Here is a 26,048-nt window from a genome sequence, read left to right as displayed (position 1 = left end):
TGTGTGTGTACCCGTGCATTCATAACCCCCTACAAATAAGCCTCTGGTGATGTAACTTACATTCATACGGATGATGTCATTGACCAATTGGACAATCTCACCATCACAATAGCAAACATCTGGCTCTTATTAATACACACTGATTCACACACACACACACACACACACACACACACTAAGATGTAACATTATGGAATCCTGGTTAATGGGACACATTGATAACTACTAGTTTTATAGTTTGTTTTCATTCCCTGTCACTCTCCTCCTCCTCCTCCTCCTCCTCCTCCTCACTCTTCTGCACAGTGTTCTCCCTCAGTCATATCTGCTCAATGCAGAAACCTATTTTTCACTATACACACCGAACATAATTATAAGAAATACTTCGGTCACTTTCTTGGAAAGTTTAGATGAGAAGATCAATGCCACCTTCATGTCTTTGAACCAAATATTAATTGCAAGCAGCTAGTTAGGTTAGTTTGCAATTACACGCAAAAGAAAAACCACAATCATTTATTATTTAAAGCAATGTAACAGCAACATGTAATTTTATAATGGAGTCAATAACGAATTCTACCGGTGACAGTGTGCAACATTGTTTACATATTGATTCAATAGATATACGGCCGAACTCTTGCTTTAATGTGAAGAGGTGAGTCAATCTGAGAAAAAATGTTTTAACATGTTAATGATGGCAACATGTGCAGAGCGCGGTAAATGGTCTGTACAGCGCTTTCATCCTACGCAGTTAACAGTGTTGTTTTCCATTGACCCATTCTCACACACACACACACACACACACACGCTCACATGACCCACCATGAGCAACTTAGGGTTCAGTGCCTAGGACACATCAAGGAGAGTAACAAGCGAAGGAAGCTGTGTCAGAGCTTACGTTAAAGTAACACTACGAAATCTTCTTTGAATCTGTTTTAGTAGAAATATTCTTCATAACGTACATTACTGGGCTCCTAGGAAGAGTAATATTTATGAATAGGTCGTTACGCTCAACACTGCTTATAGCATCCCAATGAGCTCAGTGACCAGCATCACTTCTAGTGAAAACTACAAGCACATTACAACATTACACCTCTCTCTCTGGTTAAGATATGTATAGATATGTATGTATACGTGTAAACACGTTGTAATTCCTGTTACGAGTTGAAGTTCTGCCCCTACAACACACAAAAAGAATAATAACCAAACTTCTTTACACTCATGAATAATTGACTTTATTATTACATGTAAATGAAGAACCAACCCAAACATGTTGTTGCCTATTTTTGTGTTGACATCCTCCACTAGATTATCAGACAATAATCAATAGCACAGGTACAATAGTACATGGTCATTTGGCAGACGCTTTTATCTAAAGGAGCTGACAAGTGAGGTACAAGGCAAACAAATCCTTTAAGTCAAGGAAAACAAGAACAGATTGAATGTCATTTAACTAGTTGTTTCTTATTCATCCAATCACACACACACAGTTTTCTGCAGTTTTTTGAATTTTAACGGGGACTTTGGAGCTTTTTCTAATGGTGTCTGGACAGTCTGGAGGACCTCCAGAATTCTGGCAGACTGAGGATAATGTGTTGTGCATAATATGAACAGGAAATGTATTATCATATTAAATTACTGCTGAAATTTCCCTTTTTTTTACTCATTTAGTTGTAATGTGAGTAATGTAACCTTTACAATGACTTTAAAATGTACTTCATCCCAAACACACTCTATAGGAATATCTCTAATAAACTGCCACAGGGGGGAAAGACTCTAACCATCCGTGACAGGCAACACAATCTTTTCCAGTTGAGCAGGTTGGTATTGAGATCACAGAGCAAATAGCAACAAGGACACAAAGGGCACAGCAATCAGGGTAATTGGCTTTTGGTGGGTGCAGAGTTTTATAAGTTTTATAAATGAACTTTCGTGTTGAGAGTGATATGAGTAGATCAACGTCTTAGTGGTGAAACTAGCGGATTGACTTAAAGCCTAAACATCGGTGGCTTTCAGCCTGTTCTCTTCAGGGGCCACAGCGGAGCAGGTTCCGCAGTTCAATTTTGGCCTGACTTTTTACGCCGGATGCCCTTCCTGATGCGACACTCCCATTTTTTGAACCGGGCTTTGGGCCAGCACCAGGGTGGCCCCAGACCTGGTGGGGTGGGATTCGAACCCACGGCTTTCTGTCTCCCAACCCAATGTTCTACCACCAGGTCCCCCGTGTTAGTGTCGATTCACTTAAAGCATAAAGCCAAAAAAGCAGGGGAAACACAAAGAGTTAAAACGAGTACGGTTTCAACCCACGATGACAGTCACATCATAAGTTCATTAAGATCATTACACAGATCTTTGTAACATTTCCCTAATGTCCTCTCTTCCTGTTCTCCTCCATTCTCACTTTGACTTTCCCAACATTTCTCCTCCTCCTGTCCTCCCTCCATCCTCCCACCAGACTGATGAACTGTAAGTAGAGGGCACAGAAAAGGCCGAACATTCTTGGTTTCTGAGCCAATGCTCAGCTGGAGAGCACTCAAACACACACACAAGCGCTCCCTCTCTCACACACACACACACACACATACCCCTCCCACCACTGCGTTGAGTCAGAATAAGGTTTGACAGAGAGTAACACTGCTCCCCATGTTCACCAGTTTGAACAATAACAGATAACAGGAAAGAGAGAACAGAGGCTGCAGGAAAGATATGGAGACCTGTCTTTAGCTTTCTATCAACCCCCCGCCCGCCCCCCGAGAAAGAGAGCGACAGAAAGATGAAGAGTTGTATATGCACACACCCCCAGGGTAAAATGAAAAGAAGATGGGGAGAGATAGGTGCACTGCACGGGCTGGTGACATCATACCTTTAAAATCCCGAAGGCGCGGTCATGACGTGACCCATAAAAAAGAAGGCACGGAGCAGAAATGGGGAGAGAGTTACACCCCCAGCACCTCTGATGCTTTACCCGTTTACCAATTAAGGCTCTCGCTGTGGACAGAAAGAGAGAGAGAGAGGGAGAGGGAGAGAAAACGGGGCACGCAGAGATAGAAAAGAGCAAAAGAGCGACGGAACTTTCTCTTTCCTTCTTTTACGTGGCTATACACCCATTTCCCCCCACCAGGACTGTTCGTGGGGAGGGAGGTCCGGGACCTCGGTGCAGCGCGCACACACACGCACCACAGACCCACACACACACACTCATACCCTGTGTGACTACAGTAACTGCAGGCTGCTGCGCGCACTGACTGAGCGGAGCACAGAGACACCGGACACATATTTGTGGATCGCAGGCAGCGACGCGCATGTAAGTTTTGTTAAGCTGTACGTTTGTTGGTGTGAGTGACGCCGTGGGACATTTTCTCTAACGTGTTTCTGTCTTTTCCAAAGTCTCCTTACAACTTGTGTCCGTGTGGTTGCGCGCTGTGAACGGTGTTTTCTGGTAATGTGTGCTGGCTCTACGAGGGCAGCGGTCAGGGGACGGTGACCAGCGGTGCTGAAGGGGTTGTGGGGGGGGGGGGGGCGGGGGGGTCCGCTGCTCACCGGGTGGTCTGCTGCTGCTGCAGTGCGGTTGCGGTGCGCCACGCCTCGCGCACCTAACCTTCCAGTGTCTGTGAAGCTTTGGCGCTGCTTTACGCAGTCGCTTTATGCCTTTAATGCCGTCACCCAACGTTCGGTGCAGCCTGTCGTGCTGGGTGAGTGGAAGGACACAAACGTGGATGTAAAGCGCAGGAACTCCTCATCTTCATTTTATTTCTACACATAAAGTTTGTTCATGGGCTGACGCGCACCAGCGCGCTCCTCTTCGCGTGCAGCAGCAGCAGCGGACCCGAGCATCTCCCTGATGTGATATTTACAATTAGGGGGCTCCGCACCAAATAAGGTAATCCACGGACACTGACTGCACTGGAGCTTTTTAACGGGGGGCTGAGTGGTGGCCACTTGCGCCCCCCGCCGCCAGCAGCGGGTCTCACATCACCACTTGGTCCACGTTCAGGGCGTCGAACATGCAGCTCTTCAGTCAGAGAAAAGAAGAAGGTGGCTTCACTCGCTTTGTGTGCTACTGCACAGACGAGTGTGAGACCCCCATCCATATAGCTCTTAATATGTTAGTTTTCCCAGGCTGTAGAGGGTGTAAAGTGTTTCTGATGACTCAAATCAGGAGCGGAAGATGCTGTGTTTCAGGGTGGGGACTCCCCCTTGTTTGGTTTTATGTTTTTTTTTTCCTTTAATAAATTAAAGAATTTATGTCAAAAGAGATGCACCTTTATTTTATATGCACTGGATGGTTTTTCTGTAACACAGGTGCATGTGAGGCGAAGCACATCCAACAATCAGGTTGAACATCACACTGGTTATTACAGAAGTAGAAGAAAAAAGGGACATGCGTAAGATGTGTGAGTCAGAATACAACTTTTAATTCACGCTGGTTCACATCTTCACTTAAGTCATGTCATTGTCTGAAGAGAGAGAGAAAGATGAAGAGTTGCACATGCACACACCCCCAGGGTAAAATGAAGAGAAGATGGGGAGAGATAGTGAAATATTTCTCCGCAACACCCAATTCATGCAGCAGCAGATTGGGAGGGAGAGTTTGCTTCACGTGGCCTGTCTGATGCTGACCTGCTGCTGGTTCGTGAGACTGGACGGACGTGGGTCCACACGGAGGTGACGATATCTGCCCTGCGTCCACGTGTTTCTCCTCCTCCTGAAAAGCCTAAAGATGAGATGGGGAGTGTGGAATTTGCGTCTTTACTTCTCAGAGTGAATCCAACCTTTTCTGGCAGGTGGTTTCACACTGAGGTCCTAACATTCCTGCACACCCTTCATCTAACACACAACTGAGAAAAGGCCTGTTTTCCTACTGCAGCCTCTGTATGCTGGACTGATTAGGCAGTTTTTATTAATATATATATATAATATTAATTATACGACTTATTATTGCACCGTCTCGGCCTCATAACACCTTGGTAACCAACAGAAGATGTGACTGGGGAAGAGACAGGAAGAGGCCGCTGGTATCGAGAGTGTGAGACGAAAACACCAAAGCCGTCCTCATTTGAATCATAGCGGCCTACTTTCACCCAACCAAGTGGCACCTAGAGACACACACTTTCTGCAGGAAAGTGACTTGGCTGCAATCTGTGCATCTGACTTGCTCTCTCTACACACCACTCCGTGTGTGGGTGTGTGCGTCGTGTGGTTAGCGGCGTTGCATGCAGCTTTCCAACTTCCTTTGCTCTGCTCGAGTTGTGGCTGATCTGGGTGTGGCGAGAGATGACGAGGTGGCATCGCGTGGTGGTCAAAAAATAAATGTATTACTAAGAGCTATGAATCGTTTCCGTCATCCTCTACAGTAATTGTACCAACAAGAAGTTAGGATCCGCTGATCCATCTGGGCCCCAGAACCTCTGTTGCTCTCCAGAGACGATTAGAAATGAATCACAGCGATTCACTGGATGACACGTTTCCTCATTCCAAAAACGTGGTCGAAGTGTTTTTAACAAGCCCACGTGCTCAATATGGCCATTTCCTTGGCTGGTCACCTGTGCACAGGTGGAGTTATGTAGAGTCACGCGTTTGGACAATATTTATGTCGTCCACGAAATATGTGGGAGTGCTGTTCCTGGTTAATATGTTAATCGCAATGTGTGTCTCATTTAATATCTAATCAACACCACATGTCTAACATGATCTAACATTGCCTCCCTCTTCAAAACTACAATTTCATCTCTCTGCATTTACTTTCTCATTATCTTCACCTGACTCACAAATTGGTTTAAAGTTGGGTTTAGTGTGATTCTGCTGATCCAGGAAGTGAAGCTCACGGTGCTGCTGCTCGTTTGGCAAAAGGTTCGACACGCAAGCCAGATGGGAAACAACGGGACAGGATTAGCTCTAAAACTCAACTCCCCCTTGGATTTGGCTCAGGGTTTCCAAAATCTTAATGAGGTCTCCTTTCAAAACTGGCCCAGTTTGGGCTTTTCGTCTTGGTGTACTTCTCCCTTAAAGCCTGTGGGATCATACCTATGCAGCAGGACCTTAAGCCCTGAAAGCAGCTTATTGAAAGATGTCTGCTTTTAAATCTTACTGAACATCCATTATTTTTTTTTAAACAGTGATCGGGATCTTGTACTGAAACAAAAATTAAAATTATAGAGTGTACTTGGTCTATTTGCATGTTCTTTATAAGAGTTTAATAGTAAAGCCGTGCATCATATTTAATATGATTTTATTTTGGAAATAAAAGGACCTTTTTTTAGAAGGTTATTGTTTTAAACGTAGACTTTGAATAATTGGGATTGTACAGCTACTTAGGTGGGGAGCAGGGCATGGGCCACTTCTCTAAACCTATTTTCAGCTGTTATTTGAGAAATACGGCTGAAAAAACACTGAAAGTTGCAGCATTTTTGGCAGCAGACTTGGAGACTAAAGTAAACTGAAGGGGCGGATACACTGTTAGTAAAGTCCACTAGAGGACATGGGAAGAGAGTGTGATTTCCAATCCGCCACTGAACAATGTACAACCACGAATAATCACTAGAGGGAGCAAAATGACCAACCAGAGCAGCTCAGCTTGGTCTTCAGATCCTGAAATATTTTCATGGCTCTTGTCCCCGCCCTGTGTTTTGTCTCCTGTTTATTTGGCAAATTCCACTATAACAATAGAACACTATATAGTTACTCAGTCGATCTTTGGCCGGTCTTCACAGCTCAGTTACAGGCAACTCTTCATTATGTTCCCTGAAGTTCATCCCGAGTCTAATTCTTTCTTTTTGCTTCACTGTTCCCACTCAGCGGAAGCTTTTTGTTGCCTCCATCATTGCACTTAATCCCACTGCCGTCCTGTCCTGTCCTCTACCACTGTCCTCGTGCAGTTTGGATCTTAATCGTGGCCTCGGGCTGTAAAATGTTGTGACCAGTTTATATGTAATGAAAGTTGTACTATTATGCACCTAGAGGGAAACGGAGCTAAACAGCTTATTATGTATAAATCGGTTGGTCTGTTGTTTTAAACGGCCCTGTGATGTGTGTGTGTGTGTGTGTGATAATAGGTCTTTATTATTGGGGTGTTATTAAGGCTGAGGGCTAAGGGGTTGTTATAGGGGTGAGGGGCATTCTTCACATTCTCCTTTGACCAGACACGCACATGCACACACACACACACACTATAGCAAAGCATTCTTGATGGCTAGTGGCCACACTGTGGCTCCTGGCACTGAGCTCCTTATTTAGTCAAAAAAGCTGCAGAGTCACATCTCTCCCTCTGTCTTTACAGACACGACTGTTCTGTCACAGAAGGAAAATAAATCCACAGACATGAACTTTCATTCGTGTCTGTCAATTCATCATAATTCCCATAATGAAACTAATTAGAGAGCCGAAGTCTTAGCTGTTACATAATGGTGCAGCCGATTCCAAAACTCAGTGCAATCTCTCCTTAAGTATTCGTGTCATTGTGTTTTGGGCATTCGGTTGTGTTTCTGTCATAAAGTTATTGAAGCCTTCGTGATTCATTGATATATACTATGAAACTATTAGTTGGCTCAGTGAAAAAAACTACAGCTCCCATTAAAAACCCATCAAACTGGGCTTCAACTGCAGAAAACTCTCCCACACTCGCCTGCAGGAGTCAAGATCTTTGCTCCCCGTTAATCATTCGCGTCATCTGAGGCCTCAGCTCACTCATGGACTGTGACATTTAAGCTGTGACTGTCGGCGACCTCTGGGAAATGGCGCTCGTTCGAAGCCACTGAAACATCCGTACTTACGTTAAACTCTCATGTTATGTTGCTGTGTGTGGACCGTTGGGTGAAAAGAACATACACTGCATTTTTCAATTCTACGGGTTTTAGATTAGATCACTGGGGTGAAAACACAGCTAAATTATTTAATTACAGGCTTTTTTACATGTAGAACTGAGAGTTGGAGCATGTGCAAGACTAATAATTGCTGTTACATGCTCTGTTCATTTGCTTTCCATTCGTCACTATTACTATGTTATCTGGAAAAAATAGACAAAATCTGTCTCTGTTGCACCTGAGGAGAGCTGTCTAAAGTGAAAAGGAAGAAACCCCCTGGCTAAAGTTGCCTCCCATCATTCAGTACCTGCTTGATGTGTGGGATTTCAACCAGATCTCATCATCATGTAAACTGGCCAGTGATCACAGTCCAACTAACACAAGCTGCATACAAACAAACACTAGTCTGTGACCTTATGAGGAGCCACTGACGCTCGCGTCCCTCTGGATATCTCAAATATTTATTCCAAAGATGAGCCCAGACCCTGAATGTGAGCCCTTTTATCTCCATACGTCTGCTGTCCCATCCCTTGTTTTCGTCGACCCGAAAAACATCCTCCTTTGCCTCTAAAAGCAGGGGGATGTGGAGGACGGGAGACAGAACAGGCCCCAAATGACCCGGGATGAATCAGGGCTGAGAATGAGGGAGAGTCTTGTGTTTTGGACAGATTTTCCAAACAAGTGTTTTTTTTCCAGTCTGCTGCTGCTGAAGGTCTGACCTTGTTTGCAGTCTGTGGAGGCTTATCTGGTAGACAAACACTGAAAATCCTAAAACACACTCCGACATCTGAGGTCACTCATGAGTAAGTAGGTTAAAAATCATTTTCTCCCTTTAGTTTACTTCTATTTTAAATGGGTTGCTCAATATCTGGACTGTTTTTATTAGGAAATGCTTTGAGCCAGAAGTTAGAATCTGCTGATTCTACTTTTCCCATCGTTGTCTGTAGGATCTTGTCCTCAGTGACAAACTCTGGCTAAACGTGGGCCGGTTTCTGCGTAATCTGGGAGTCCTCAAGACGTGTATCAGGACTCTGCAGTTTGTGCCATCAATTTAATCCAAACCACTGCCATTTCCACGTCCCGGTGCCATAACCACCTCCTTTTTTTTTTTGCGAAATATCTGTCTCCAGGCTATAAGTCACTTCACCATGTTCACTTCTTTTCTTTCTTTTCTTTTCTCTCCAACACAGACGAGCTAGAAAGTGAGCAAGAGAAAGAGGGAGCGGCCACGCGCAAAAGCTGAGCAGACTCCACCTAGAAAAAAAAAAAAAAAAACAGCCAGCGAACCAAGAGACAGCCGAGACCATAAAAATGAGTGGTTCCCACCCCCGGCTCCACCAGAGCGCCGCGCCCGCTCCCAACGCTCTCACCACCGACAAGGACGCAGAAATGCCCGCCACGGAGAAAGACCTGGCCGAGGATGCGCCGTGGAAGAAAATCCAGCAGAACACCTTCACCCGCTGGTGTAACGAGCACCTGAAATGCGTCAACAAGAGGATCGGCAACTTGCAGACGGACCTCAGCGACGGGCTGCGGCTCATCGGGCTCCTGGAGGTCCTGTCTCAGAAGAAGATGTTCAGAAAGTACAACCAGAGGCCCACCTTCCGCCAGATGCAGCTGGAGAACGTGTCGGTGGCTCTGGAGTTCCTGGACAAGGAGAACATCAAGCTGGTGTCTATAGGTGGGTCTGAGAGTGTGCGCATCACACACACACACACACACTCACTCACACACACACACACACACACACACACACACACTCACACACACACACCGCTGCGTGTAATGAATGTTTTGGTTCGCCTGCCTTTTATCTCCTTTCTACTCTGCTGTTTGTGGATGTACGTTTTTTAAAGAAAATAACTTCAGCTAAATTGGTCTAGTGTGTGTGTGTGTGTGTGGCTACGGGGTTGCCCAAATGAATAAAGTTAAGCATGCTGCTGCACACTGCAAAAACATGACCCCTTTCTAAAGACCAACACACTGTTTGATGAGGATTAAATAGGTCTGTAGCAAAGTTACCAGCCTTGGTGACACTACTGAGTGTGTTTTCACCAAGAAAGCAGGCGTTTCCCCCAGTGCTTTTGTCTCCTGCATGTTCAGATTTGAGGAGGGTTGTTTTGGGAGGAGGTGGTCGGACTGTGTAGAGCAGGGGCCCCAGGCTTTCACTACTCCCCTGGCCTGGACTGGGTTGGGCCGGTCCCAGCCAAACTTTGTGGGCCAGGATGTAATTCAGGCCTAGTAGGATAGAAGAGCTACACACAGGGCTATTGTCTGTGCTCATGCCGTGCAGTGGGCCGGGGCTGAAACTCTGCATTAGCAGGAACTTTGCTTGTGCTCAGTGACATAAAACTGGGTTAAATGGGCTTTGCCCACATGCAGCTGCTTGTCTGCTCACAACAGTGATGATTCTTCTCTTGTTGTTAAAGTGTGGGATGAACTAAAGTCCTTTTTCTGCAGTATGAGGGGAAATTGTGGCACCATTTGAGAGATGCAGCATGCTCTTCAAGCTGTGGTGAACAAGTGGCTCACAGAGGCTCGAGGGTCCTTGATGGACTTGGGCTGAAATTTAATCTCACTGGTTATTTGGGGAGCTTGTATAAGAATGATGAATCCTGTTTCTCGACATTTCCCCGTCTCTGCACCTGCAGTAGAAATCGATGCCACTCTCTGCTCTATTATCTGAAAGTCTGTGGTCTGAACAAAAGGAAAAGGTTAGACACAGTCTGTGTGAATCAGACGTGAGTGAGTCCCTGTCATCTCTTGGGGAATGTCTGGTTTCCACACACACACACACACACAGACTCACACACTGCCGCTTCCTGCTGCAGGCAACAGGTGAGGTGGCACTGAGCGAGCCTCCTGTCCGACTCACCAGCCCCTCACACTTCATCTTAGCAGAGACAAAGAAGGGGAGCTGCTGCAGACGGATCAGACAATCCGCACACCAGTTTATCAAGGTTGTGCTTAGCAGATTAAGATGCCATCAGTACAACTTGGGCGAGCTCTAGTTTCACATGCAATCTGCCTCCGACTTGTTTTTACATTAGGAGGTTTGTTTCCTCCGACTCCCTGTATTTTTCTTGATGCCAGCTGATTGTGTGTTTAATTGGGCAACGCACTGTTGGCATTCAGGGTGCAGTACCAGGCACCAGCGAGCCGTCGTTGCTCAGCTCTGTCTGCCTGTGCCTCCCAGCTGACTCATCATCATCCCAGCTCTTCCTTCTGACTCATTTAATCTGAAGATCAGAGTGCAGCTCGCTCTTCTCCCTCACTTCCTCCTTTCTTTGCAGCAAAATGGACACACCCAGGCAGCAACCCTCACCACAAATTACCAAACTGCCATCACTCTCCAGCAACATGCACAAGCTCTCTGTCTTCAGTGTGGAGCTCTTGCTGTCTCTCTGTTGTCTTTCACCAGTACGCATTCAGCTAAAACCTTATTGTATTAACTCAAATTTTCCAATGCCATTGTTTTTTGCGGTTTCTTTGCGTGTGTGTGTTGTCGTGTTATCTTGTGGCCCACACCTCTTTCATTTCTCCTTTTATTTGACTGTATCTTTTGCATGCTTTTCAAAAAGTATCAATATTGCAGCAGTGCCCACTGACTTTCTAAAGAACTGGTTAAAAAAAATACATTCCCAGAGTAGAGAAACTTGAACCAGCAAGTTGTCGGTGAAAATTGTGCCCAACAAATGACTTAGAATTCAAATTAAGCATTTTTCAAAAATCATTTGTTTCTTTCCCCACTAGATGTGACGCTAGATTCAGTGGGTAGTTTGCCACAACCTCTAAAGCTCTAAACCCTTTGGGATCTTGTGTGATCAATCTAAATAAAACCAGGGTGTAAAAATAATAATTAACAGTATTAAGACCAGTTGTGCACCAGGATCATTCACTTCTTGCTCATTACTGCACTCGGCCAAAAACTAGTCCTCGCATTCCCCCCCGGTAAATGGTTTTTATACTTCTTGTATAACTGGTGTTTGTGAGCTCTAAATTTGCAAGTAGGTGTAATTTGTTACCACTTGACAAAGCCAGGATTGCTGGGTCCCCCCAGTTTCCAGGGTCCAAACTACTCTTAAATGGTTACTTGAAGCCCATAGCTGCTATTAACTCTCGTCATTATCTGTGCTGTGGCTCCACCAGCTTTCATTTTAGGGCCCTGTAGAGTCACTAATATCACTGAGAGGAGGGCTATTACTTAAGAGTACTATAGAGATATAGATCTATAGATATAGAGAGCTAGATATGCAGATAGCGCTCAGATTGCAGTTTGTAGAGCCCTGCATGATCTGGCACTGGCAGCAGACACACGATTACTGATAAACCCCCGAGCAGAGCTCACATGTGTGCAGTCAGAAAAGCAGTGACAAGGCTGCCATCTAGCAGCCAGTGGGGGTGAAAGAGGAGAGACACTGACTGCAGCACTGTCCACACACACTCATATCGCTCACATATTTGTGATAGTGAACCCTTTTTATGGATCTGTGTTTTTAGTTTCCTCGGTCTGTGGGACATTTAATGTGGATCTAATTTCTAACTTGATTTCTTCGAGTCCATTCGTGGTGGGAATGGGGAGAGACTTCTTATGTGCTCATCACACCCATGTTTGAATAAGCGCAGTTCGTCCCTTACCATCATCCCTTTCCATGTTTACACGCGTGATTAAGCACACACTTGCTGTTTAGCAAATTTGTTGACTCTTCTTATTAATTAAATTTAATGAGCTCCTTGTGCAGACGTTCCGCCTTCATCATCGCCTTTTCGTCCGCAGCATCTCTGCTGATTTAAGATTTAAAAACCTTTGGCCACCTCTTTATCTGTGCTTGACTGGGCCTGCGTGGTGGTTTTTGAAACAGCGGGACGGCAGCGATTGTGGCAAATTCTTCTGTCGTCCGCACAGGCACAGGATGCGCAATAAACAGAGCTGTGGTGTAACTTTGTACCTGGCTGCTCCCGTCTTTGCCTGGGAGCATGACACATGCAAGTTGAGACAGACTCCTGTGTGACAAGAAGCAGGCTGTCTCTTCCCATCAGTGTTGCATAATAATGAAAATATGTGGGTATTCCTCCTAAAAGGATATGCACACGCTTGATTGCTATAAATGTGCATCGTCAAATTACAGAGAAAATTGTACATTGAATGTTTGAGGAGGGCAGATGACATAAAGGTTTTATTTATTGAAATGATCATCTTGTGTGAATGCTGAAGAGCAGCAGCCCAAGCAAAGAAGAGGAACAAACGTTGCAAACTGATTTTATAGCAGTTATGCAGAAATGTTCACCTAAAGTTTGGAAACATTTTTGCCATTAGCTGCTACTTATACCAAAGCAGGTAACACAGTCGCAGTTAAACCTGAGTGTTGTTGTGTGCGTTGAAGAATTAAATGACATGTCAGCAGTGTTGGGACACGGACTCTAAAATAAGAGTGATCTGTGACGGTGCATTAACAAACAGATGATGAAAACTGGGTGGTGCATCTCTGAATAATCAGACAACTCAGCAGTTCCTCGAATACCTTGTTTTTTCTTTTTTTCTGTCTTTGTTTTTTTAATAAAGAGTCAGGTGTTGCCCTTAGGCCTCCCCAGTGCACCAAAGTGTGTGTGAGGGATAAGTTGGCACCTGCATTGACTCACCTTAGTTTGTTACATTTGGATAGTTGCGTAGGACACCTGATGAAATGAGTCTGCATCTGTTACACAACTTAATTGCTTTCGCCAAGTAAACTGTGTTATGGTGATCGGTTGTTAAACGCACACAAAGGCGTTTTTGACTTTTTTTTTGATCTTATGATGTTAAATTTCTGAATTTCTTTGCTAGATGAATGATTGACACCACATATAAAATCTGTCTTTTGCCTCTGTATGATTGTATATTGTGAGTGTAACTGACTGATTTATAATTGGAATTTGAATGTAAAAAAGTCTTGGTGTCATAATTTCATATTTAAAGAAACGGAACTTTTCATAATTTTAGTTGGTGGAGACCAAAGCGGATTTAAACATAGAGGGAATGATTGACAATCTTATGAATATAGACTGTAATCACAGGATAAAGTTGCTCTTTTTCTGCCACGCGTGCAAATAAGCCACGGTTTTCCATATTACCTTTTATAATTTCATTGGATGTTTGAGCTGTTTCTGCTTTCCATAAAGTGGCTCAAATGCCAGTTCATGCAGTAAATGCCCCAGAGTAATTACAGCAACAACACTAAAGCGCAAGTCCCAAGGGTCCTACAACTGCAGCATCAGCTTTCAGTTAATGAGAGGAGCTGTATGGAGCCACTGGGAAATGCAAATAGCCCGTTTACTGAGACCCTGCTTGTGTTAAAAGGTGTCATACAGCATCAAATTTAATCTTTCAGCTGTGGCGTAGGACTGGCAAAGAGCGCCGGCCAGGGAATGAGATAACTGGAGAGTTTTAGCCACCGTGTCGACGTCGAAATGGATCACTTCCCGCCAGCTCGTTATCATTAGCATAACTTCCTGCGATGCAGAGGCAAAGAGGGCACTGTTCAAGTGGACGCCGAGGATCAGCAGGGTCCACATTCAGTATCCAGGCTATTGCATTACATCACAGTTGGGAACGTGCCCCATGTTCAGACGGAACTAGCAGATATGCAGCAACATATCCCTTAACCTCATCACAAAAATATGCACTTGAGTGATACATTTCAAATAACTTGCCACTTAGTATATAAGGTGACTTATATGATCCTTGAACATCACTTCATTGTGTTGTGTTTTTGTCTAATGGTTTCTGCTGTGAGCTTTTACCTACAAACAGACACAGCCTGGGTCAACGTGCCAGAAATGCGTCTGGGGGTGGGGAGGTGTGTGTGGGGGGGGGGGGGGGGGGATCAACTTTTCCAGACCTTAATCATTTTTACCAGGCCAATCAGTTACTTGGGAATCCGGGCTCTGCCCTCATGGTTGATCATAATTGACTTGTGTCCAGAAAAAGAAAAACGTTAATCAAAGCTGCATGGTTTTTATTAAACCTCCTCCTCGTTGTTCATCATTCTTTGTGGTGCCCATGTGCTCCTCTTACCACCTCAGCCTCTGTCTTGGCCGCTCCCTGTTCTCATGTTTTTCCTTTTTTATGTACTTGTTCATCCCCTTCAAACCTCCCCCCCCCCCTCCTGTATTTGGTGTCCTCACTCAGATGAACATATGTCAGCCCTTCCTCAGTGGGTGCTGTCTTCAGTGTGGGCTTTAAAAATGTCCCACACAGCACTTTTTCCCTGCCTCTCCCACCCCCCCTCTCTCTTTCTCTCGTGGCCCTTCTTTCCCTTCCCCGTCCTCTCGTCCCTCCTCCCTCCGCCTGTAACCAGAGCCCAGGGAATGGGAGGGCTGCCAAGATCCAGTTTGCTTCTGCCCTTTTAAGGCTAAAAAACCAGGAGGAACTTCTTTTTTCCAGTGGAGGGAGTGAGGAGGGGCAGGGATGGAGGGAGGGAGGGAGGGTGGATGACTGGAAGGAGTAGAAAGGAAGAGGAGGAAGTGTAGTAGCTCTAGTGTGCCTTGTTGCATGGAGTTAAAAAAGGGAGGGTGGAGAGGTGGGAGGGGATGAAGCTAGAGCCCCAGGTCAAAGATTTTTCGCTTTTGGCTGTTTGACGCAACCGGCTGAATTCATCCACACTTGTAAAAGCAAATGTTTTTGCATATTTAGTTTTGTAGGAACATAATGGTAAAGCAGATGTTGTGCAGAGTGCTGTAATAAAATGTGTGTGTGGGAGAGAGATAAGGGCAGTGGAATGTCTGACATTTCCTCACTGTGTTCTGTCTGACTGGGTTTTGGTCACACCAAGCCCCTCTCCCCCCCCCCACCACTCTACATTATGTGTGGGCATCACTGGTCTGCTACACTTTGATCATCATGTTGGAGACGTCTGCCAAAGGTAAATCTGTTCAGTATGTACAGTGCGAAATAGTCCCAGTCACGCAGTGCTGAGCCGTATACACGGCCACATTCAGGCTAACGGCAAACGTGGTGTGTGGAAAGTGCTGGTCTGTTGATGATGACTGGGCAGGCTACAGTTAAATTAATTCCATCCCATTCACACGTTGCACCACAGTTGCAATCAGTAAACCTGTTTATTCCAAGTCAACTTTACCGATTACTGGAATGAAAACAAAATTGCTGTTTCAAAAACACCGGCCTACACTGGCAATAACCCGAATACAGATGTCTGCAATAAACGCTATTCTGTGCCCGACCAACATTCATATAGTGAAGGTTCGGTTACACGAGCCCAGTCACACAGCTGAATGACATAGATCGGCTTTAGTTGCTGAAAGATTCCTGATCATGTGTTGCAACTGAGTGATTGACAGCTAGAAGACACTCTGGACTATGAAGACGTGCTGTGTTTCGTCTTTCCCTTCAGGTCTCGCGACTAATCTGCTCCAGATGTTGCAGTACAACCTGAGTGTTGTGCACAACTTGTCCTCTTGATATTGCTCTCCCTTACTCTCTTACTCACCCCCCTCTCAGAGGCTTGGGATCAGGTCCATTTGTAGGTTAAAAGGGGGCTGTGATGAAGTCATAGCGATGTCACTCAGGGGGCCTGCAGCTACGAGCCAAAACTATGAGTCATGGGAGTTTTGGGGACAAAAGGAGCATCGAACCACAGACATGCACACTTAGCATACAGTAGCCTCTGCACGCACACACACAAACTAGTCCACGGGGGTTGGAGGTTTTGAGTCAGCAGAGCGGATCGGGGGGGGGGGCAGTCTGTGTCCGTATATGGGCTCCGTCAGGCTCGGTGCGCTGTGGTCTGCTGGGAATGCTGGCAGATTCCAAGCGTGTTTAGTGGCTTTGTGTGTGAGAGGCAGGACTCAAAGAACAACACATAACCACATGTTTTCGGACAGCGTCCTAACAATAAGCAGCAGGATGAGGAGGAGGACGAGGAGGAGTAGGAGGAGGACAGGCTCGTCTGAGTTTTGTGCTGGACAACTTTGATTATTATTGACCTTTTTTCCGTATGTTGAAAAGGCAGATTTGCTTCGTCCCTTCAAATGAAACCCAATGATGTCACTTATTATGACCCCCCCACCCCCACCCCCACCCCACCCCTGTTTTTGGTAATGTGGTTCGGTCCTGTTTGTGCTCCGATGGCGGACAGGGCCCCTATGTGGCACACCCCTGCCTTAGCTGATCTACATTCCTGCTGCAAGTTTCAGCCTGTGGTACACATGCACACGCTGTATCCTCCTTCTTATCGGTACAAATGATAAAACTGTCAGTCAGTTTTATTTCTGACTTAAGGCAACATTTCTCTCTGTGCTTCCCCCACCCGTTGCCTTTGCAGTCATTCTGTCCTGCGTCTCACTGCTTCCCCTTCGTGCTTTGCACCTTCTTTCCTATCATTCCTGAGCAGACTGCATCGCCACTTGGTTGCTAAAACCATCCAGCTTACTCAAAGTTCCCATGGCGATGGTCAGCCAAACAGGCCTTTTGTCTGACCCCCGCTCCGTTTTATCACTGTGCAGAGTGTTTTTTTCCGCTGGGAGCAGACATGTTCTGAATTGCAGGCTTGGCAGCTTGCAAGAAGATATGTCTCTGCTGGAACATGAATTTAGATACAAAGTCATCTGAGGTGGACTGGGAGATGTCCCAGATGTAGGCAAAGAACTCCTTGAATTTAAAGTCATCTGATGTAAAGTGTTTGTGCTTCTTCTCATATAATTTAACAGCTTCATTTTTGCATCAAATTCCACACCAACCCTTTTGTTAGGGACTTGCATCCTATCCAGCTTTTTCCTCAGACCCCTCCTGCAGCCCCCCTCATGCAAACTAAGGGAAAAATAATAAGTCTCCTTCTCCAAAACGTTTTGTTGCTTCCTGAGCCTCGTTCTGTGTTTTATGTTTTCTGTGGACCTAATGCGAAGGTTGAAGTATGAAATCCAAACAAAACTGCCTCTATTAACAGACCTAAACAGCCCACAGAGAGTCTAACCTCTACTGGACTACACGCCCTTGATAACCATCAGAATGTAGTTTTAAAGATTTACAGGAGCTGGAACATTATTTGCTCCTAAACGATCAGCTAGGAAACACAATCGCACTGCTCCACCCTTTTCCTCAAGGCTTGGACCTAAGCAATCATCCTGTCTGATCAACTGCTGGTGCAACATGTGCATGCATGCTGCAGCGTTAACGTTGACTGGCGCGCGCGTGCTTATCTTCCTCATGCCCCGGCGAGCTTCTAGTTACATCGCTTTCTCATTTGCTTGCAGCAGTTTGGACACAGACAAATTCCTCAGGTATATTATGATGTAACAGATATTCTTTCTGCTCTATTGTGGACGATAAGAAAGTCTGTAAATGATTTGGCCAAATATTTTCCTTCAAATCAGGAATTTGCAATGTTGCGATTACTGCGATTAATTAAACTAATCCCTCGTGAATTCTGCGCAACCTTGCAATTAAAGACCTCACACAAACGCTGCAACGTGCTTCACAATGTTTGGGAAAAAAATCAAAATATGGCTGTAGAAAAATAACAGGTTGCACAGGCATGTACTGCAATTTCTATCAGAGCAGTTAATATTTTTATACTTTGCGTGTGAACATTTATATAACTCTTTCAATATGACTTGTCCAGAAAATTCCCTTTATATTAATTGTGACATTTTTTTTTTTAGTGTCTCCCTCCTATTACATGCATTACAAATCAGATGAAGAAAGCTCTGTCTTTAATAGAACTTGTATTACTAGTCACTATATGGAAAGCAACTTTTAAACAAGTTGCTTTACATAAATGCAAATCCAGTAAAATATTTGAAATAAACAAAACAAAACCAACAAGTTGACAAAGAGAAATGCAACTGCAGTAGATCTGAAAAGGTTTCAGCTTTACCATGTGTGATTCTTCTTCTGCCAACACCCAGCTAGAGATGAAGGCGGGAATTCATTTCCTAAAATCTTCCATGGATCTCTTCTTGTTTCAGGCTAGAAAGTGTTTTTTTAATCTTCGCCTTCATGTGGCTCCTGAAGCTCACATCTTAAGGCCAAAGTTTATAACTTCAGGTTTTGGTGTTCTAGCACTGAATTCAAACAGAGCAGTAACTTTGAGTGCTTCCTCCTTGTTGCCACATACTATGTCTTTCTGTTTGAAGTGGAGATGAACAATGAATTGCATTGGCACAGTGGATCAATGAGCCATGGTTTATTGTGGGAGCATTATGTAAACCAGGGGGTCGTCTGCATAGTGGTGATAAAGTATTATTTTGTGTTTGATTTGGCCTAGTGCGAGCGTATCCATAAGGTTTCGTCATGGCTCAAGAACAGAATTCTGCACCAAGTAGACCCCCTCAAATTTATGATCACCAATGGTAACATCACCATAGCTCTTTACTTTGAGTGAGCATCTGAACCAACCGAAGGCTCAGCCCGATAATCTACTCCACATTTCCAATCGCTCAAAAGCATCAAAGGATGCACAAAGATCAAGCAGCAGCAGAAGTGTTTCCCCTGAATCAGAGTTCAGATGAATGGCACCTAACAACTGTTAGTGATCTAAAGCCAGATTTAATTTGGACCATGGTCGATGGTTGCAAGGTATGCACCCCACTCCTCCTTAAAGAACTAGCCATACATTAGATAGCAGAGACACTCCTGGGAGATATTTGGAATGTCAGACACTGATTGTTACAGATTTTCATCTTGAAACACTAACGTTAAATCCTCCCTCTGGTGAACTGCAGCTTTTTCCCCTCAACATTCTTTACGGTTATTTGTCTTGTTTCAGAGGAGGTTGTCCTCCTCAGCTCATACTAGGAAATAGTTTTTTGCTCTATAACATTTAATAATAATGATCTGTCTGCCCTTTGATTTGGATGGCTGTTTTTCCGGTACCCTCACCTCTTAACAGCCCCATCTCTCTTTCTTCTGAACCCCAGACTCTAAAGCCATTGTTGATGGGAACCTGAAGCTGATCCTGGGTCTGATATGGACCTTGATTCTGCACTACTCCATCTCCATGCCCATGTGGGATGAGGAGGAGGAGGCATCAGATGCCAGCAAGCAGAAGACACCTAAGCAGAGGCTGCTGGGGTGGATCCAGAATAAACTGCCTGAGCTTCCCATTACCAACTTCAACCGAGACTGGCAGACCGGCCGGGCACTGGGTGCCCTGGTTGACAGCTGTGCTCCAGGTAAGGAAAGGTGAAGGGAAGTGTGTGGTGGGCATGTGTTTCTCCTACAGCCAGTGATTTACCTTAACAATAGCCAAGTACTTTTGCTTATATTTGTCATTTGTATGTCTGTTTCTTTAAGTTACTTGAGTTCTGTAGCTATTCCAGTACTGTAGCAATTTCAGCACAAGGTATTGGAGGAGTGTCAGTGTGGCTTTTAGCGTCATAACAGTTTGCATATAACAGTGATTGACAGCTCCAGACCTGAGGTCAGCTCAGAGGAGGAATAATTGCATAGTAATTCTCATCTGGGTGCAAAAGTAGATGTGCAAAGGATAAATGGATGGATGGGAGAGAGCAGGAGCGGGGAGTTGAAAGAGAAGCCCAAGGGAAGGAAGGATGTAGGCGAAGGAAAGTGGGGGAGAAAGGAGGTTTCTGTTTACATGCTCTGGATGTTTGGCATACCTGTGGCTCACCAACAGCCTCCAGTCAGAGATAAGGGTTTTACAGATGCTCCTACTTCCCTCCAGCAAAGGATTTACAACAGTGTCCAAAAATAACAACCCTCAGACTCGAAAGTCCATTATGAACATGTAAATAAACAACTGACACGGTTACGTTGCCATGATACATTTATGTGATGATGAGACAGAAATAACATAACACCCGGTGGATAAATTCAAGGGCAGACATGTTGAGGAGCCACAGAGACAGAAATTCTGCATAACCCCGGCCTAATTACCACTGCAGATTCACTTTCACGTACACATTGGGTATGATTTGCATGATGCGTGTTCCAGATGCTGTCAAGGCTTAGCTGTGGAACCTGCATGTTAGCCACAATTAGACCGATTGGCTGTCCAACAGAAATAAGTCCCCTATATGTTTTATACTGAGGGGACAGACATGCCTTTGAATAACAACAACATGCTGCAGCTTAGTTCCTAAAGCTCCCTGACAAATAGCGTCACGATGCATTTCTACTCGAATCAATACAAAACATTTTGACTAAATGCCTCTCTGCTTTCTTTGCTCACCTCCTTTTTTTGTCCCCTGCAGGACTGTGTCCTGACTGGGACCAGTGGGATCAGACCAAACCAGTGGACAACGCCCGCGAGGCCATGCAGCAGGCAGACGACTGGCTGGGAATCCCACAGGTACAAAAATAAAATGAAAACACCTTCCTCTTTTTACGAATTCAAAGTTGATTTGTAAGCGGCCTGCTGGAGACTGGTGCTGTCGCCTTGTTTTGTGTGATCGTAGCTTATGGTGGTTAATATTTGCCAGCTTAGGATACACAGAGCACAGCTATGTGACAGACATCACCCAATCAGTTTGCTGATTTTTATCACACTTCTTGATTTATGTTACTGTTAGCGGTTGAAGAGAGCAAATTGAGCAACTTTGTAGTAGACAATGTGGGCAGACGGCGTCTAGGATGCTGAACCCCGGAACTAAAGTGAAGGTCTCATCCACACCAAGCGTTTTCGTTGTCTGTGTTGGTTCTGCAATTCACAGTGATGCTTCTATCAATGATTTTCATACAGTTAAAGATTTCTACTTTGTGTGTGTGTGTGTTGCTGGCGGGCCCAGCTTTTTCTACCATTACTCATTGCTGTTTGAAATGCATATCTTTGGCTTTGCGTCGTGTTCCTGCACCTCTACTGTTGCGACACATCATGCCACTGAATTAGTTAACAGTTACCAGAATTGTCGAAAGGTACATTGGGTTGGTTCAACCTATTTGTATTTCTGACCATCACATTCTCAGCTTAAGGCTGTAGTTCTTATTTAAGGCAAGCACCTCTTTTAATACTAGAGGGCTGATTATATACTGTAAATTTATTAGGATGGAGGTTGACGCTGTGAGTTATTAACCTTTACAACATTCAATTAACATTCAATCAGATATCCTGTAGAGCACTTTAATGCAAAATTGTGGTCCCCTGTTGCGTTTATCCAGAATGGAAAGTTCCACATTTAATAGGGAGATTTTCAACAGAACTCACCAAATTTAGTTTTACTGTGCTGGTTCTTGGGTTGAGTCACTCTGGTGAATGTCTGACAGTATTGTGTTGGCATGATTGGCACAGTGCTGGCAGCTGGCACAGCGTAGCGTGCTGACAGTTGGCTCTGTGGTTGCTGCTGTTTCCGTCTGCAGCCCTGCTTCTGCTAAGAAACTGGCTTTGTCTCTTCCCCTGATGTCTCTGTGGCTTATAAAATCAGACAGTGAGCGTGTCTGAATGAGTGGGCACCGTCTGGCTTGCGTGCGACTGTGTCTCAGGTACTTTTTGATCAGAGTTATTTTGGTGTGTGTGGTTTTGATCATGAAATCACAACAGAACTCAGTTGATTTTTGTAGGTAACTTGTCTCCCTGGAAACTAAATCTGGTGCTGCTTCAGGCTTTACAGCTGCAGCCTCCCTTCTCGTTCATTAGCAAACACAAACATGGGAAAACTTTTTCATTTGGAAAACATTTTTCTGATCATCTCTTAGGTCATAACCCCTGAAGAAATCGTTGACCCCAATGTGGACGAGCATTCCGTCATGACCTACCTGTCCCAGTTCCCCAAGGCCAAACTGAAGCCTGGGGCACCTCTCCGACCCAAACTCAACCCCAAAAAGGCTCGTGCCTATGGACCAGGTACACACCCACGCACTCACATCTGCAGCTATTCTTCATTATGAAAATAAATGCACTTGTGTTGAGCTGAGCAGCTGGATTAGTTTAGAGCAAGGGGGGGATTTACATGTTTACAGCCAGGGAACCAAAAACTGTAAACTAGTCCAAGAGGTTGGACTCTGGCACCGAGAAGGAATTTGGGCTCCTCCATTTACTGTAGCCCGTTCTGCATACGTGCATACACGAATTGGTACCCAGAGTTTTGTTTGTCGTCAATGATCTCCGCAGGAATCGAGCCTGTTGGCAATGTTGTGATGAAGAAAGCAGAGTTCACCGTCGAGACCATCAGCGCTGGCATGGGAGAGGTGCTGGTTTATGTGGAGGACCCTGCTGGACACAGAGAGGAGGTGAGGCACTGGACATTTTGGTGATGAGTTTTTTACCATCTTTGATTATTGTAGCATATTAAATAAAAAATTTTTTTGAAATTTCCTCCAGGCTAAAGTGACAGCCAACAATGACAAGAACCGCACCTACTCCGCGTTCTACATCCCTAAAGTCACAGGAATGCACAAGGTGATCTCACATGGCTGATGTTGGTCTCTAAGGGGGACAGTGTGGGCTGTTGCGGATCTGAGGGTTTCCAAACACTGGCATGACTTTTTACTTTCTGCTTTTTAGGTGACTGTGTTGTTCGCAGGGCAGCACATCTCTAAGAGCCCCTTCGAGGTGGAGATCGGCATGGCTCAGGGAGACTCCAGCAAAGCCACAGCCCAGGGACCAGGTCTCGAGCCCTCAGGAAACATCGCGAACAAGGCCACCTACTTTGACGTCTACACAGCTGGTAATAATGTGGACAGAGGAAGGGGAAGCGTCTGCATGGATGTGATTTAACACAAATCAACGTAACTATATATATATTTTTTTTCCTGTCTCATTTGTCTCAGGTGCCGGTGTTGGTGAGGTGGAGGTGGTCATCATGGATCCTGCCGGCAAGAAGAACACAGTGACTTGTAACATCGAGGACAAGGGCAACAGTAGCTACCGCTGCACCTACAAACCCACCCAGGAGGGCCAGCACACCATCTTTGTTACCTTTGCTGGTGGTCAGATCAGCAAGAGTCCCTTCACAGTCAACGTGGGAGAAGGTAAGAGCTGTGGATCGGGCTCTTTAGCAGGACTACTCACTGTTTATACTTCAGTCTGCATAGGATGTGAAATATTTTCCCTGGAAATGACCCAAATTACATTAATAAACATTCACTCTCTGTAGTACTATGACTCTTAAAGGCAACAAGAGGCAATTTTTCTCAAATGTTTGCCAATTTTGCTGTTTTTCCTGGAGTTGTCTAATACTTTCCTGTCTTTTCCTGCCACTGTACTGGATGCTGTGCCCTCTCTCTCTCTCTCTCTCTCTCTCTCTCTCTCTCTCTCGCTTTCTATCTCTCTCTTCTCTTGTCTTTGATAGAAGCCTGGTGGTATGTCTCCTCTCTCTGGAACAGCCTCTTCCTTCTGCTGTCATTTCCTGTTTCCTGGGATCTTTCTTGGGTACCCGCTGTGTGTCTTTGTGCTTCTGTGTGCCGGAGTGTGTGATTGCATGCATGAGTGGTTTAACTGTGCGTTTTTGACTACATTCCCCTTTGCTCTTTGTGTGAGAGCTTATGGAGTTGCATGCCTTTACCTAGTTTGCTTCTGTAGACTTGCTTGTGTGTGGTGTGTGTCATCTGCCTGCGGAGTTCTCAATTCAAAATGACTCAAGCGTTCCCACTTCTTTGCCTCCTTATTAGGAGATGGAACCATATGCATGAGGGAAATAGTAGAAATTCACCAACATATGCTCACATTTAGATGGAAGAATCCCAGAATTAACTGCCGTTTGTTCCAGTTCGTCACTAGCCCTTAGTTTAAACGGTGACACATTTCACAAAGAATTGTATTTGCATTTCATGAGCAGCCTGTTTCATTTATAAACATTAGATCTGACTTAGATCAGACTGGAATTTTGCTGATTCAACATTTCTGTGGCACTTACGCGTTATTTATAAAAGGCTTATGTGCTGTGAAAAGTGCTTTTATAGGTGCTTTAAAAAACAATTAAATATTATCAAGAAAAGTATAACTGGGTTATACTTTGTGATTGTGGTATAATATGGGTTATACCACAGCTTTTTGTAGTATTTTAAAGTATAAAGGCTAAAAACCTGTTATCAGGACCTATTAAACAAACATTCATCTTCCAGTGGACAAACATCTTTATTGATTGATTGATTTATTGATTATATAAATAGCATGTAAAGACCTGTTTTCAAGCCTGGAGATTTCAAAATTATTTTTGTTTGTATTTTCTATTTATCTTTAAAAAGAAATTTGAAACGTTTTTTTTGTTTTGCACTCACATTTCTGCCTGACAGAAAACAGTCTTACTAATATTACTTAAGTTTTATTGAATTATTGTGTGTGTTAAAGTGGTTTTCCACTCGTGACCTGCTGACATCAAAACAGATTCTGAGTTAATAAAATATATAAATGTGCTTTAGCTAAGTGCCAAGTTTGGTCCACACCCTGGAAAATATCTATTGCCCCTTTCACCAGCCTCTGTTCCTGTGGGGTTTCCTCTGCTTCCTGCAGGGCCATCAAACTGTAACTCAGCAGCTACTATTTCATACATTTTTAATTATCAGCTATGTAGGATCCTCCACTTCCTGCATGGGGATAAAGGCTCACTTCCTTTTCTGTAGTCTGATTGTATGACTGTGGGATAAGAGGCACAGATGGGTGTGTAGGGTTAAGAAGGAAGGCGGGACATGAAAAGCACTGAAAGCATTCCAGCACTCCTTCATTTTGATGGATGTGCCATTCGAATGGAAACTGTTTTGGTTTAATATCTATCACCATGCACCTCATTCCTCTTCTCCCTACTGAAACCAGCACTGAACTCTCTTGTGGTCATAATGTTGGCATCAAAACACTGGGAGTCTTTTAGTCCATTTCCCTCTAACTCTCTCCCATTGTGTGCGTCTCTCCGCAGCATGTAACCCCAACCTCTGCACAGCTCAGGGCCGCGGTCTGCAGCCAAAGGGCCTGAGGGTGAAGGAGACTGCAGACTTTAAGGTTTACACCAAAGGAGCTGGCACTGGAGAGCTTAAAGTTTCCATCAAGGGCCCCAGTGAGTTACATTGCAGAAATGAATCTTGACTTTAATATTGCTGGTTGATATATCAACTCAATCTAAAATAACATCCATTTAGATGAGACCCATGATGCAAAGAATAAACAACCTCGTATAGAAAATTCAGAAGCTACTGTAGATTTATTTAGGATGTAAAATGTAAAACAAGTTGAGTGAGAATTACAAAGTAATTCCTTTCAGAAAGTCTTAGCATTATAGCTCAGTGTTTACCATTCGTTCCCACTGCTTTCATCAGGCTTGTTTTCAGCAAACCACAAACTTGGCTACTTGTTTGTGAATTCCTATGTTTATCTT

General features: G+C 44.5%; 1 protein-coding gene across 4 annotated transcripts in view; it reads left to right on the top strand.

Annotated features, from left to right (window-relative positions):
- Positions 1-3,080: 3,080 nt before the first annotated feature.
- Positions 3,081-26,048, top strand: part of flna (filamin A, alpha (actin binding protein 280)) — a 39,899-nt gene continuing 16,931 nt past the window's right edge. For all 4 annotated transcript variants that reach the window (XM_067528419.1, XM_067528417.1, XM_067528418.1 and 1 more), the window contains exons 1-10: positions 3,081-3,298; positions 8,984-9,474; positions 19,707-19,961; positions 21,000-21,097; positions 22,438-22,585; positions 22,853-22,971; positions 23,063-23,140; positions 23,246-23,408; positions 23,512-23,712; positions 25,593-25,730. In XM_067528419.1, coding sequence (XP_067384520.1) covers positions 9,105-9,474; positions 19,707-19,961; positions 21,000-21,097; positions 22,438-22,585; positions 22,853-22,971; positions 23,063-23,140; positions 23,246-23,408; positions 23,512-23,712; positions 25,593-25,730 — 1,570 coding nt within the window. In that variant the 5' untranslated portion in view covers positions 3,081-3,298; positions 8,984-9,104. The remainder of the gene's footprint in view (positions 3,299-8,983; positions 9,475-19,706; positions 19,962-20,999; positions 21,098-22,437; positions 22,586-22,852; positions 22,972-23,062; positions 23,141-23,245; positions 23,409-23,511; positions 23,713-25,592; positions 25,731-26,048) is intronic.

Source organism: Channa argus, chromosome 13 (assembly GCF_033026475.1).
Source record: "Channa argus isolate prfri chromosome 13, Channa argus male v1.0, whole genome shotgun sequence".
Classification (NCBI taxonomy): Eukaryota; Metazoa; Chordata; class Actinopteri; order Anabantiformes; family Channidae; genus Channa; species Channa argus.
The sequence above is the reverse complement of the archived record's forward strand: the minus strand, read 5'-3'. Positions and strand labels throughout refer to the sequence as shown.